Source organism: Oncorhynchus mykiss, chromosome 16 (genome assembly GCF_057628025.1).
Source record: "Oncorhynchus mykiss isolate SJ-2025 chromosome 16, ASM5762802v1, whole genome shotgun sequence".
Lineage (NCBI taxonomy): Eukaryota > Metazoa > Chordata > Actinopteri > Salmoniformes > Salmonidae > Oncorhynchus > Oncorhynchus mykiss.
The window spans coordinates 2,390,942-2,407,571 of NC_143037.1; the positions used below are offsets into that span (position 1 = coordinate 2,390,942).

The 16,630-nt window shown below is 43.3% G+C and overlaps 1 protein-coding gene across 2 annotated transcripts in view; it reads left to right on the forward strand.

Moving 5' to 3' along the window:
- The window catches only part of LOC110535007 (striatin), an 85,754-nt gene that overhangs the window by 29,176 nt on the left and 39,948 nt on the right, over positions 1 to 16,630 (forward strand). For both annotated transcript variants that reach the window (XM_036945954.2, XM_090201747.1), the window contains exons 3-4: positions 10,874 to 10,947; positions 11,065 to 11,143. In XM_036945954.2, coding sequence (XP_036801849.2) covers positions 10,874 to 10,947; positions 11,065 to 11,143 — 153 coding nt within the window. The remainder of the gene's footprint in view (positions 1 to 10,873; positions 10,948 to 11,064; positions 11,144 to 16,630) is intronic.

The window sequence follows — 16,630 nt, forward strand, 5'->3', positions numbered from 1 at the left end:
GGGTCCTGCTTTTTTTTACCTCTGGCCACATATGGGTCCTGTTTTTTTTTTACCTCTGGCCACATATGGGTCCTGTTTTTTTACCTCTGGCCACATATGGGTCCTGTTTTTTTACCTCTGGCCACATATGGGTCCTGTTTTTTTTTTTACCTCTGGCCACATATGGGTCCTGTTTTTTTACCTCTGGCCACATATGGGTCCTGTTTTTTTATCTCTGGCCACATATGGGTCCTGTTTTTTTTACCTCTGGCCACATATGGGTCCTGTTTTTTTACCTCTGGCCACATATGGGTCCTGCTTTTTTTTACCTCTGGCCACATATGGGTCCTGTTTTTTTTTACCTCTGGCCACATATGGGTCCTGTTTTTTTACCTCTGGCCACATATGGGTCCTGCTTTTTTTTACCTCTGGCCACATATGGGTCCTGTTTTTTTTTTTACCTCTGGCCACACATGGGTCCTGTTTTTTTTTTTTTTTTACCTCTGGCCACATATGGGTCCTGTTTTTTTTTTTTACCTCTGGCCACATATGGGTCCTGTTTTTTTTACCTCTGGCCACATATGGGTCCTGTTTTTTTTTACCTCTGGCCACATATGGGTCCTGTTTTTTTTTACCTCTGGCCACATATGGGTCCTGTTTTTTTACCTCTGGCCACATATGGGTCCTGTTTTTTTACCTCTGGCCACATATGGGTCCTGTTTTTTTTTACCTGAGGCCACATATGGGTCCTGTTTTTTTTTTACCTCTGGCCACATATGGGTCCTGTTTTTTTTTACCTCTGGCCACATATGGGTCCTGTTTTTTTTTTTACCTCTGGCCACATATGGGTCCTGTTTTTTACCTCTGGCCACATATGGGTCTTGTTTTTTACCTCTGGCCACATATGGGTCTTGTTTTTTACCTCTGGCCACATACAGTGGGGCAAAAAAGTATTTAGTCAGCCACCAATTGTGCAAGTTCTCCCACTTAAAAAGATGAGGCCTGTAATTTTCATCATAGGTACACTTCAACTATGACAGACAAAATGAGAAAAAAAATCCAGAAAATCGCATTTGTAGGATTTTTAATGAATTAATTTGCAAATTAAGACTCATCAGGGTCTGCCCCCCCCCCACTCTCCATCACTGCTAAAAGACACATCAGGGTGAAGAGTAGACAGAGAAGCAGGCGAGTGAGGGGCTGGTAGGGGATGTGGATGAAGAGCGGACAGAGAAGCAGGCGAGTGAGGGGCTGGTAGAGGATGTGGGTGAAGAGCGGACAGAGAAGCAGGCGAGTGAGGGGCTGGTAGAGGATGTGGGTGAAGAGCGGACAGAGAAGCAGGCGAGTGAGGGGCTGGTAGAGGATGTGGATGAAGAGCGGACACAGAAGCAGGAGAGTGAAGGGCTGGTAAGGGATGTGGGTGGCTGAATTACAGCAGACACTTGACATGCTCATGAAAGTAAAGTGGATACTATTGGACCAGCTCATACAAGAGACTAGTGACTTAAATTCAACTGAATTTATGAACAAAACTGACTTTATTAAAAGGTTATAATAGGCGCCAGCTGGTGCTTTAGATCGGTAGGGATGACAGTCAGTAGTATCATATGAAACAGCACTGTGGTATTCTGACATGTTGGTATCGTGATGTTCTGGTACCTTGATATTACCAGTTTACCGGGCAACACTTCTCTCTGGTCAATGTGACCAATTTAAAAAGGGATGCGACACCGTTCTTCCACCAGAAATTCCATCATTTGGTGTTGTGTTGATGGTGGTTGGAAAACGCTGGTCTCAGGCACCGATCCACAATCTCCCGTAAGTGTTCAGTTGGGTTGAGATCTGGTGACTGAGACGGCATTTGCATTACGGTTCACCATCGTTTTCATCGAGCCATTCGGCGACGACTCGTTCCCTGTGGATGGGGGAGCATTATCTTTTTTTTTTGGGGGGGGGGGGGGGGGCATAGCCACTGTAGCAGGAACATTGGCCTGCCCTGCATTTATATATGATGAGAGCCCGACCGTTATGGGTAAGTGTTGTCCCCCAAAATAGCCTGCTAATATACTGCCTATACAATTAATTGTCATCGAGAACCATCCAAAACAGCAATTGTCCTAGATGCTTCAAATGTTGATTTTCTTACATTGTGACGTTAAATGACATAAAATGGCCGCTAGTGTCCAGTATAGAGATTCCTTTTCTCCAGCCTATTATTTGATTATTTGATATCGGTGGAATTATCAATACCAGTATAGCGATTTAAAAGGCTAATATCAGCAGATTATATCGGGTGTTCTCTAAGCATGATGGGATGTTAATTGCTTAATTAGCTCAGGTACCACACCTGTGTGGAAGCACCTGCTTTCAAAGACACGTTGTTACTCTCATTTACTCAAGTGTTTCCATTATTGTGTCAGTTACCTTCTACATCCACCCCGTGGCAATAGAACCGTTTCCAGGATTTGTTCTGAGATGATGCCGGGACACTTCCTGGACAATATGTCTAGTTGGAGACTGTAGGAACACAATGCGGGATGCTTGTTACGTTCAACCCCAGAACCTGGCATCTAGTCTAATGAACAATATGCTTTTGAACAGCAGGGGTTTCCTTCATCTTTCAACCGGCGTCTGTGTGCATCAGTCTTCTGTTATGTTGTGTCTGCTCTCAAAAGGAGACACATCAGATTCCTTCCTCTTCCTGCTGTTCCTGTCAGAAGCAGCATCATCATCATCATTAACAGAGGACATGTATTTCTCTGTTAATTTCAGTAACGCTATCGTCTCAGCCTCTCTGGGAGAGAGTTAGGAGCGACGTCATGTGCTTCAGAATCAGGTTACTCGTCTTGTGGGTTTCCCTGGTTGCTTGGCAACGGGTCATTCCTATCAGGAAGAGCCCTCGGGGAAACAGGATGTTACCAATTTTAACAGGAACACCTTGGTCCCAACCTAACTAGGTTTCCCATCCGATTGGATAAAGATTTACATTAGAATATTCTAAAATCCGTTGTTAAGGTAATGGTTTCCCAGCAGAGATATATAGGATGTTTCCATCAATTGACTTGTTGAAGATAAGTCTGATTAATAATGACATAGTGCACATAAAAAAAACATTTTTCGGGTTAAATTCCCATGTAATAAAAAACAAAACATTTTTGAAGGGTATCCGTCACATTTTAATCTGATGGGTTTTGTCCCCACTCTGATGGCCCGTGCCCTCTAGCCAACAGCGCTGATACAGTGTGGGTCAGGCTAGTCCACATGATGACATTATTATGGACAAAAGAGTGAGAACATTTGTATTTGTCCAACAGCAGTCGAGCATCGATCATCATGTCACCTGAATAAGACCCCAGATATTTATTATAAAGGAGCATCTAGATCACATATGTCAGAGTCAAGGCCCGCGGGCCACATCCGGCCCGCAAGAAGGTTTTTTACGGCCCCTGGGATGATCTTGATTTATTATTAGAACCGGCCCGCAGCAAGCCGGCAGCCCGCAGATCTTTTACACGCACCAATACTACATTTCCCACAATGCAAAGGTGACGCACCGAGCAGTAGGCTGCTTCATTTCAATATTTATTGGCACAGCAGTCGTCAGCATCACAGTAAAATTAACTTTCAGATACCCATCAAAAATGGCAAAACGGAAGGTGGATACTGAGAACCGGGGGTTTCAAACAAGGTGGGAGTCGGAGTATATGTTCACGAAGGTAGCTGGAAAACCTGTGTGTCTTCTGTGTGGAGAAAGTGTGGCGGTACTGAAAGAGTATAATCTGAGACGACATTATGAAACGAAACACGCGGACAAAAACAAGAATATGGACATGGAACAAAGGCTACAAAAGGCAGAGGAATTAAAACGAGGCCTCAAATCTCGACAGGCTCTGTTCAAAAAAGCCAAATCACAAGGCCAGGCTGCTGTCAAGGCCAGTTTTATTTTGGCAGAAGAGATCGCTAAATCAGCCCGGCCATTTACGGAGGGGGATTTCATCAAAAACTGCATGATTAAAGTTTGTGACGAAGTTTGCCCAGAAAAAAGGCAACTCTTTTTAAATGTGAGTCTGAGCAGAAACACCATTGCCGAGAGAGTAGACCAGTTGTCCATCAATCTAAAAGAGCAGCTTGTGAAAAAGGGAAAAGATTTTATTGCATATTCCTTGGCTGTGGATGAGAGCACCGACATTTCTGACATTGCCCAGTTGTCAATTTTCATCCGCGGAGTGGACTCCAACCTAAGCGTGACAGAGGAGTTTTTGGCTTTACGTCCTATGCATGGCACAACTACGGGGCATGATTTGTATGAAGAGGTGTCAAGATGTGTAAATGAGATGGAGCTGCCTTGGGAAAAACTCGTGGGTTTGACAACCGACGGAGCACCTGCGATGTGTGGACACAGGAGCGGACTGGTGGCGAAGATACGGGAAAAGATGCAAGAGGAAAACGCGACAGGTGAGCTGACAGCTTATCATTGTATCATACACCAGGAAGCGTTGTGCGGTAAAGCCTTGAAAATGGAGCATGTAATGAGCATCATCACGCGCACAGTTAACTTTATCAGAGCCAAAGGTTTGAATCACCGCCAGTTCAAGGCATTTCTGACGGAGTTAGAAACGGAGCATGGTGATTTGCCTTATCACACAGAGGTGCGATGGCTAAGCCAGGGAAAGGTGCTTCAAAGATGTTTCGAGCTTCGTGAGGAGATTTGTCTGTTCTTGGACAGCAAAGGGAAAGACACAACACAACTCCGAGACGAAATGTTTCTGTGTGAAATGGCTTTTCTGTGTGACATTACGAGTCATCTGAATGCAATAAACTTGCAGCTGCAGGGTCGGGATCGTGTCATCTCTGATATGTACAGTACAGTGAAGGCATTTAAAACCAAACTGACTCTGTGGGAGACGCAGATGCGGAAAGAAAATTTGAGCCACTTTCCCAGCTGCCAGACCATGAAAGAGAAGCTTTCTACCAGTGCGTTCCCGAGCACACAGTTGGCTGATAAAATAGGTATGCTTGCCGCTGACTTTCGACGCCGATTTGCTGACTTTGAAGCACAAAAAAGCAGGTTGGAACTGCTCGGTAACCCATTTGCTGTTGACGTGGAAAGCTCACCACCAAACCTCCAAATGGAGTTGATTGACCTCCAATGCAATGATGCACTGAGGGCAAAATATGCGGCAGTGGGTGCTGCGGAGTTCGCCCGTTTCCTCCCCGGCACAATGCCCCAGCTGCGCATCCAGGCTGCTCAAACGTTGTCTATGTTTGGCAGCACATACCTGTGTGAACAACTGTTTTCTTTGATGAACCTGAACAAAACATCACACAGAAGTCGACTTACTGCTGAACACCTCCACTCAATTCTGAGGATTTCTTCAGCTCAGAGCCTTACCCCGAACATTGATGAACTTGTGGAAAAGATGGGACACCACCAAGTATCACCCTCAACCTCAAACAAGTGAACATTACTGTGCAATCACATATTTAGAGTTTTTACTCAGTTCAAGTTTAAAAGTTAAAATTGAATATTTGTTTTCACTGCATGTTACTTCTCCTTAAACAAAGTGTTGTTTTTGATTAATAGATTTTTGCACTTTATTTTTTTGTATTTCAATCCAATTATATTTTAAAAATATTTCAGTTGAGTGGATGATAGAAAATTGCTATTATTGTTTTTTCTTTGAAGTAAATTTAGCCCACTTTTGCTAAAATAGAAAATATAGTCTACTGATGGTGCCTTGAATACCGGTTTCTTTCATTTAATGTTCATGTTATGGGGATATTTATATAAAGGAAATTTGTCTTTTGTGTCTGTTGAAAATTAAAGATTACTGACAGAGCCATAAGAAAATATTGCTTTATTTATCTGATCATATTGTAATATATTTGTTAGGTTTTCAGTAGGTTCAATTAGGTTCACTAGACTATATGCGTCATTTAAAAATTTTTCAATGAACATTCGAACAGTCCGGCCCTCGTCTTGTAGCTGATTTTTTTATTTGGCCCTCCGTCCATTTGACTTTGACACCCCTGATCTAGATCATCATGTCACCAGAATAAGACCCCAGATATTTATTATAAAGGAGCATCTAGATCATCATGTCACCAGAATAAGACCCCAGATATTTATTATAAAGGAGCATCTAGATCAGGGGTGTCAAAGTCAAATGGACGGAGGGCCAAATAAAAAAATCAGCTACAAGACGAGGGCCGGACTGTTCGAATGTTCATTGAAAAATTTTTAAATGACGCATATAGTCTAGTGAACCTAATTGAACCTACTGAAAACCTAACAAATATATTACAATATGATCAGATAAATAAAGCAATATTTTCTTATGGCTCTGTCAGTAATCTTTAATTTTCAACAGACACAAAAGACAAATTTCCTTTATATAAATATCCCCATAACATGAACATTAAATGAAAGAAACCGGTATTCAAGGCACCATCAGTAGACTATATTTTCTATTTTAGCAAAAGTGGGCTAAATTTACTTCAAAGAAAAAACAATAATAGCAATTTTCTATCATCCACTCAACTGAAATATTTTTAAAATATAATTGGATTGAAATACAAAAAAATAAAGTGCAAAAATCTATTAATCAAAAACAACACTTTGTTTAAGGAGAAGTAACATGCAGTGAAAACAAATATTAAATTTTAACTTTTAAACTTGAACTGAGTAAAAACTCTAAATATGTGATTGCACAGTAATGTTCACTTGTTTGAGGTTGAGGGTGATACTTGGTGGTGTCCCATCTTTTCCACAAGTTCATCAATGTTCGGGGTAAGGCTCTGAGCTGAAGAAATCCTCAGAATTGAGTGGAGGTGTTCAGCAGTAAGTCGACTTCTGTGTGATGTTTTGTTCAGGTTCATCAAAGAAAACAGTTGTTCACACAGGTATGTGCTGCCAAACATAGACAACGTTTGAGCAGCCTGGATGCGCAGCTGGGGCATTGTGCCGGGGAGGAAACGGGCGAACTCCGCAGCACCCACTGCCGCATATTTTGCCCTCAGTGCATCATTGCATTGGAGGTCAATCAACTCCATTTGGAGGTTTGGTGGTGAGCTTTCCACGTCAACAGCAAATGGGTTACCGAGCAGTTCCAACCTGCTTTTTTGTGCTTCAAAGTCAGCAAATCGGCGTCGAAAGTCAGCGGCAAGCATACCTATTTTATCAGCCAACTGTGTGCTCGGGAACGCACTGGTAGAAAGCTTCTCTTTCATGGTCTGGCAGCTGGGAAAGTGGCTCAAATTTTCTTTCCGCATCTGCGTCTCCCACAGAGTCAGTTTGGTTTTAAATGCCTTCACTGTACTGTACATATCAGAGATGACACGATCCCGACCCTGCAGCTGCAAGTTTATTGCATTCAGATGACTCGTAATGTCACACAGAAAAGCCATTTCACACAGAAACATTTCGTCTCGGAGTTGTGTTGTGTCTTTCCCTTTGCTGTCCAAGAACAGACAAATCTCCTCACGAAGCTCGAAACATCTTTGAAGCACCTTTCCCTGGCTTAGCCATCGCACCTCTGTGTGATAAGGCAAATCACCATGCTCCGTTTCTAACTCCGTCAGAAATGCCTTGAACTGGCGGTGATTCAAACCTTTGGCTCTGATAAAGTTAACTGTGCGCGTGATGATGCTCATTACATGCTCCATTTTCAAGGCTTTACCGCACAACGCTTCCTGGTGTATGATACAATGATAAGCTGTCAGCTCACCTGTCGCGTTTTCCTCTTGCATCTTTTCCCGTATCTTCGCCACCAGTCCGCTCCTGTGTCCACACATCGCAGGTGCTCCGTCGGTTGTCAAACCCACGAGTTTTTCCCAAGGCAGCTCCATCTCATTTACACATCTTGACACCTCTTCATACAAATCATGCCCCGTAGTTGTGCCATGCATAGGACGTAAAGCCAAAAACTCCTCTGTCACGCTTAGGTTGGAGTCCACTCCGCGGATGAAAATTGACAACTGGGCAATGTCAGAAATGTCGGTGCTCTCATCCACAGCCAAGGAATATGCAATAAAATCTTTTCCCTTTTTCACAAGCTGCTCTTTTAGATTAATGGACAACTGGTCTACTCTCTCGGCAATGGTGTTTCTGCTCAGACTCACATTTAAAAAGAGTTGCCTTTTTTCTGGGCAAACTTCGTCACAAACTTTAATCATGCAGTTTTTGATGAAATCCCCCTCCGTAAATGGCCGGGCTGATTTAGCGATCTCTTCTGCCAAAATAAAACTGGCCTTGACAGCAGCCTGGCCTTGTGATTTGGCTTTTTTGAACAGAGCCTGTCGAGATTTGAGGCCTCGTTTTAATTCCTCTGCCTTTTGTAGCCTTTGTTCCATGTCCATATTCTTGTTTTTGTCCGCGTGTTTCGTTTCATAATGTCGTCTCAGATTATACTCTTTCAGTACCGCCACACTTTCTCCACACAGAAGACACACAGGTTTTCCAGCTACCTTCGTGAACATATACTCCGACTCCCACCTTGTTTGAAACCCCCGGTTCTCAGTATCCACCTTCCGTTTTGCCATTTTTGATGGGTATCTGAAAGTTAATTTTACTGTGATGCTGACGACTGCTCTGCCAATAAATATTGAAATGAAGCAGCCTACTGCTCGGTGCGTCACCTTTGCATTGTGGGAAATGTAGTATTGGTGCGTGTAAAAGATCTGCGGGCTGCCGGCTTGCTGCGGGCCGGTTCTAATAATAAATCAAGATCATCCCAGGGGCCGTAAAAAACCTTCTTGCGGGCCGGATGTGGCCCGCGGGCCTTGACTCTGACATATGTGATCTAGATCATCATGTCCCCAGAATAAGACCCCAGATATTTATTATAAAGGAGCATCTAGATCATCATGTCACCAGAATAAGACCCCAGATATTTATTATAAAGGAGCATCTAGATCATCATGTCCCCAGAATAAGACCCCAGATATTTATTATAAAGGAGCATCTAGATCATCATGTCACCAGAATAAGACCCCAGATATTTATTATAAAGGTGCATCGATCATCATGTCCCCAGAATAAGACCCCAGATATTTATTATAAAGGAGCATCTAGATCATCATGTCACCAGAATAAGACCCCAGATATTTATTATAAAGGAGCATCTAGATCATCATGTCACCTGAATAAGACCCCAGATATTTATTATAAAGGAGCATCTAGATCATCATGTCACCTGAATAAGACCCCAGATATTTATTATAAAGGAGCATCTAGATCATCATGTCACCTGAATAAGACCCCAGATATTTATTATAAAGGAGCATCTAGATCATCATGTCACCTGAATAAGACCCCAGATATTTATTATAAAGGAGCATCTAGATCATCATGTCACCAGAATAAGACCCCAGATATTTATTATAAAGGAGCATCTAGATCATCATGTCACCAGAATAAGACCCCAGATATTTATTATAAAGGAGCATCTAGATCATCATGTCACCTGAACAAGACCCCAGATAATTATTATAAAGGAGCATCTAGATCATCATGTCACCTGAATAAGACCCCAGATATTTATTATAAAGGAGCATCTAGATCATCATGTCACCTGAATAAGACCCCAGATATTTATTATAAAGGAGCATCTAGATCATCATGTCCCCAGAATAAGACCCCAGATAATTATTATAAAGGAGCATCTAGATCATCATGTCACCAGAATAAGACCCCAGATATTTATTATAAAGGAGCATCGATCATCATGTCCCCAGAATCAGACCCCAGATATTTATTATAAAGGAGCATCTAGATCATCATGTCACCAGAATAAGACCCCAGATATTTATTATAAAGGAGCATCTAGATCATCATGTCCCCAGAATAAGACCCCAGATATTTATTATAAAGGAGCATCTAGATCATCATGTCACCAGAATAAGACCCCAGATATTTATTATAAAGGAGCATCTAGATCATCATGTCACCAGAATAAGACCCCAGATATTTATTATAAAGGAGCATCTAGATCATCATGTCACCTGAATAAGACCCCAGATATGTATTATAAAGGAGCATCGATCATCATGTCACCAGAATAAGACCCCAGATATTTATTATAAAGGAGCATCGATCATCATGTCACCAGAATAAGACCCCAGATATTTATTATAAAGGAGCATCTAGATCATCATGTCCCCAGAATAAGACCCCAGATATTTATTATAAAGGAGCATCATGTCCCCAGAATAAGACCCCAGATATTTATTATAAAGGAGCATCGATCATCATGTCACCTGAATAAGACCCCAGATATTTATTATAAAGGAGCATCTAGATCATCATGTCCCCAGAATAAGACCCCAGATATTTATTATAAAGGAGCATCTAGATCATCATGTCACCAGAATAAGACCCCAGATATTTATTATAAAGGAGCATCTAGATCATCATGTCCCCAGAATAAGACCCCAGATATTTATTATAAAGGAGCATCTAGATCATCACCAGGCTCTTTTCACCCCCCTGTGAAGTTCATCAGAACTTGTTTCATCTGTAGTCTAATAAACTGAATGGTTTCCTGAGTCCTAGTGGGACGACCACACAACACATCATCACGTGACTCCCAAGGTTACTTCAGTATGATGGGTATTATATCAACATTCTTCACTGCCGGTTCTCGCATAATGTTACCCACATACAAAGAATCCACCCACCTTGTCCACAAAACAATTATTATTTATATTTTTAGACATTTTGTGGACTAATTTGTGGTTTCCATCAGGCCTGTCGTTATCTAATATCTGACATTATTCACGTTAAAAGGTTGGATGAACACCTGGTTATTGATTTGAGACGGGTAGATGGATTTTTCTCAGTCATGATCATAGATCGTTGTCTTTTTAACCCTGTTGTCTCTGCTTTCTCTTCCAGGGCCAAGTACCACAAGTTAAAATATGGAACAGAGTTGAACCAAGGAGACATGAAACCTCCCAGCTATGACTCTGGTAAGACTGGCACGCACGCACACACACACACACACACACTCACACACACACACACACCACAAATTGACTGACTGACAGTCCAATTTTATTTACAGACAAAATACATTTTCTCCCCAGATGAGGTGAATGAGAATGAGGCCCCTGGCTCTCTGAACAACCAGCTGTCCTGGAAACAAGGTCGTCAGCTCCTCAGACAGTGAGTTACTATACTATACTATACCACTAACCCTGGAAACAAGGTCATCAGCTCCTCAGACAGTGAGTTACTATACCATACCACTACCACTAACCCTGGAAACAAGGTCATCAGCTCCTCAGAATGTGAGTTACTATACTATACCACTAACCCTGGAAACAAGGTCATCAGCTCCTCAGACAGTGAGTTACTATACCACTAACCCTGGAAACAAGGTCATCAGCTCCTCAGACAGTGAGTTACTATACCACTAACCCTGGAAACAAGGTCATCAGCTCCTCAGACAGTGAGTTACTATACCATACCACTAACCCTGGAAACAAGGTCATCAGCTCCTCAGACAGTGAGTTACTATACCATACCACTACCACTAACCCTGGAAACAAGGTCATCAGCTCCTCAGACAGTGAGTTAATATACCATACCACTAACCCTGGAAACAAGGTCATCAGCTCCTCAGACAGTGAGTTACTATACCATACCACTACCCCTGGAAACAAGGTCATCAGCTCCTCAGACAGTGAGTTACTATACCATACCACTACCACTAACCCTGGAAACAAGGTCATCAGCTCCTCAGACAGTGAGTTACTATACCATACCACTACCACTAACCCTGGAAACAAGGTCATCAGCTCCTCAGACAGTGAGTTACTATACCACTACCACTACCACTAACCCTGGAAACAAGGTCATCAGCTCCTCAGACAGTGAGTTACTATACCACTACCACTAACCCTGGAAACAAGGTCATCAGCTCCTCAGACAGTGAGTTACTATACCATACCACTACCACTAACCCTGGAAACAAGGTCATCAGCTCCTCAGACAGTGAGTTACTATACCATACCACTACCACTAACCCTGGAAACAAGGTCGTCAGCTCCTCAGACAGTGAGTTACTATACCATACCACTACCACTAACCTGGAAACAAGGTCATCAGCTCCTCAGACAGTGAGTTACTATACCATACCACTAACCCTGGAAACAAGGTCGTCAGCTCCTCAGACAGTGAGTTACTATACCACTACCACTACCACTAACCCTGGAAACAAGGTCGTCAGCTCCTCAGACAGTGAGTTACTATACCACTACCACTACCACTAACCCTGGAAACAAGGTCATCAGCTCCTCAGACAGTGAGTTACTATACCACTACCACTACCACTAACCCTGGAAACAAGGTCATCAGCTCCTCAGACAGTGAGTTACTATACCATACCACTACCACTAACCCTGGAAACAAGGTCATCAGCTCCTCAGACAGTGAGTTACTATACCATACCACTACCACTAACCCTGGAAACAAGGTCATCAGCTCCTCAGACAGTGAGTTACTATACCACTACCACTAACCCTGGAAACAAGGTCATCAGCTCCTCAGACAGTTAGTTACCATACCACTACCACTAACCCTGGAAACAAGGTCATCAGCTCCTCAGACAGTGAGTTACTATACCATACCACTACCACTAACCCTGGAAACAAGGTCATCAGCTCCTCAGACAGTGAGTTACTATACCATACCACTAACCCTGGAAACAAGGTCATCAGCTCCTCAGTGAGTTACTATACCACTACCACTAACCCTGGAAACAAGGTCATCAGCTCCTCAGACAGTGAGTTAATATACCATACCACTACCACTAACCCTGGAAACAAGGTCATCAGCTCCTCAGACAGTGAGTTACTATACCATACCACTACCACTAACCCTGGAAACAAGGTCATCAGCTCCTCAGACAGTGAGTTACTTACTATACCACTACCACTAACCCTGGAAACAAGGCCATCAGCTCCTCAGTGAGTTAATATACCATACCACTACCACTAACCCTGGAAACAAGGTCATCAGCTCCTCAGACAGTGAGTTACTATACCATACCACTACCACTAACCCTGGAAACAAGGTCATCAGCTCCTCAGTGAGTTAATATACCATACCACTACCACTAACCCTGGAAACAAGGTCATCAGCTCCTCAGTGAGTTACTATACCACTACCACTACCACTAACCCTGGAAACAAGGACATCAGCTCCTCAGACAGTGAGTTAATATACCATACCACTACCACTAACCCTGGAAACAAGGTCATCAGCTCCTCAGTGAGTTAATATACCATACCACTACCACTAACCCTGGAAACAAGGTCATCAGCTCCTCAGTGAGTTACTATACCACTACCACTACCACTAACCCTGGAAACAAGGACATCAGCTCCTCAGACAGTGAGTTAATATACCATACCACTACCACTAACCCTGGAAACAAGGTCATCAGCTCCTCAGACAGTGAGTTACTATAAAATACCACTACCACTAACCCTGGAAACAAGGTCATCAGCTCCTCAGACAGTGAGTTACTTACTATACCACTACCACTAACCCTGGAAACAAGGTCATCAGCTCCTCAGACAGTGAGTTACCATACCATACCACAAACCCTGGAAACAAGGTCATCAGCTCCTCAGACAGTGAGTTACCATACCACTACCACTAACCCTGGAAACAAGGTCATCAGCTCCTCAGACAGTGAGTTACTATACCATACCACTACCACTAACCCTGGAAACAAGGTCATCAGCTCCTCAGTGAGTTAATATACCATACCACTAACCCTGGAAACAAGGTCATCAGCTCCTCAGACAGTGAGTTACTATAAAATACGACTACCACTAACCCTGGAAACAAGGTCATCAGCTCCTCAGACAGTGAGTTACTATAAAATACCACTACCACTAACCCTGGAAACAAGGTCATCAGCTCCTCAGACAGTGAGTTACTATACCATACCACTACCACTAACCCTGGAAACAAGGTCATCAGCTCCTCAGTGAGTTAATATACCATACCACTACCACTAACCCTGGAAACAAGGACATCAGCTCCTCAGACAGTGAGTTACCATACCATACCACTACCACTAACCCTGGAAACACGGTCATCAGCTCCTCAGACAGTGAGTTACCATACCATACCACTAACCCTGGAGACAAGGTCATCAGCTCCTCAGACAGTGAGTTACTTACTATACCATACCACTAACCCTGGAAACAAGGTCATCAGCTCCTCAGACAGTGAGTTAATATACCATACCACTACCACTAACCCTGGAAACAAGGACATCAGCTCCTCAGACAGTGAGTTACTTACTATACCACTACCACTAACCCTGGAAACAAGGCCATCAGCTCCTCAGACAGTGAGTTACTATAAAATACCACTACCACTAACCTGGAAACAAGGTCATCAGCTCCTCAGACAGTGAGTTACTTACTATACCACTAACCCTGGAAACAAGGCCATCAGCTCCTCAGACAGTGAGTTACTATACCATAACACTACCACTAACCTGGAAACATTGACATCAGCTCCTCAGACAGTGAGTTACTATACCATACCACTACCACTAACCCTGGAAACAAGGTCATCAGCTCCTCAGACAGTGAGTTACTATACCATACCACTACCACTAACCCTGGAAACAAGGTCATCAGCTCCTTAGACAGTGAGTTACTTACTATACCACTACCACTAACCCTGGAAACAAGGTCATCAGCTCCTCAGACAGTGAGTTAATATACCATACCACTACCACTAACCCTGGAAACAAGGTCATCAGCTCCTCAGACAGTGAGTTACTATACCATACCACTACCACTAACCCTGGAAACAAGGTCATCAGCTCCTCAGTGAGTTACCATACCACTACCACTACCACTAACCCTGGAAACAAGGTCATCAGCTCCTCAGTGAGTTACCATACCACTACCACTAACCCTGGAAACAAGGTCATCAGCTCCTCAGTGAGTTACCATACCACTACCACTAACCCTGGAAACAAGGTCATCAGCTCCTCAGTGAGTTACCATACCACTACCACTAACCCTGGAAACAAGGTCATCAGCTCCTCAGACAGTGAGTTACTATACCACTACCACTAACCCTGGAAACAAGGTCATCAGCTCCTCAGACAGTGAGTTACTATACCATACCACTACCACTAACCCTGGAAACAAGGTCATCAGCTCCTCAGTGAGTTACTATACCACTACCACTAACCCTGGAAACAAGGTCATCAGCTCCTCAGACGGTGAGTTACTATACCATACCCCTACCACTAACCCTGGAAACAAGGTCATCAGCTCCTCAGTGAGTTAATATACCATACCACTAACCCTGGAAACAAGGTCATCAGCTCCTCAGACAGAGAGTTACTATACCATACCCCTACCACTAACCCTGGAAACAAGGACATCAGCTCCTCAGACAGTGAGTTAATATACCATACCACTACCACTAACCCTGGAAACAAGGTCATCAGCTCCTCAGACAGTGAGTTACTATACCATACCACTAACCCTGGAAACAAGGTCATCAGCTCCTCAGTGAGTTAATATACCATACCACTACCACTAACCCTGGAAACAAGGTCATCATCTCCTCAGACAGTGAGTTACTATACCACTACCACTAACCCTGGAAACAAGGTCATCAGCTCCTCAGACAGTGAGTTACTATACCATACCACTACCACTAACCCTGGAAACAAGGTCATCAGCTCCTCAGTGAGTTAATATACCATACCACTACCACTAACCCTGGAAACAAGGTCATCAGCTCCTCAGACAGTGAGTTACTATACCACTACCACTAACCCTGGAAACAAGGTCATCAGCTCCTCAGACAGTGAGTTAATATACCATACCACTACCACTAACCCTGGAAACAAGGACATCAGCTCCTCAGACAGTGAGTTAATATACCATACCACTACCACTAACCCTGGAAACAAGGACATCAGCTCCTCAGACAGTGAGTTACTATACCATACCACTAACCCTGGAAACAAGGTCATCAGCTCCTCAGACAGTGAGTTAATATACCATACCACTACCACTAACCCTGGAAACAAGGTCATCAGCTCCTCAGACAGTGAGTTACTATAAAATACCACTACCACTAACCCTGGAAACAAGGTCATCAGCTCCTCAGTGAGTTAATATACCATACCACTACCACTAACCCTGGAAACAAGGACATCAGCTCCTCAGACAGTGAGTTACTATACCATACCACTAACCCTGGAAACAAGGTCATCAGCTCCTCAGACAGTGAGTTACTATACCATACCACTACCACTAACCCTGGAAACAAGGTCATCAGCTCCTCAGTGAGTTAATATACCATACCACTACCACTAACCCTGGAAACAAGGTCATCAGCTCCTCAGTGAGTTACTATACCACTACCACTACCACTAACCCTGGAAACAAGGTCATCAGCTCCTCAGTGAGTTAATATACCATACCACTACCACTAACCCTGGAAACAAGGTCATCAGCTCCTCAGTGAGTTACTATACCACTACCACTACCACTAACCCTGGAAACAAGGACATCAGCTCCTCAGACAGTGAGTTAATATACCATACCACTACCACTAACCCTGGAAACAAGGTCATCAGCTCCTCAGACAGTGAGT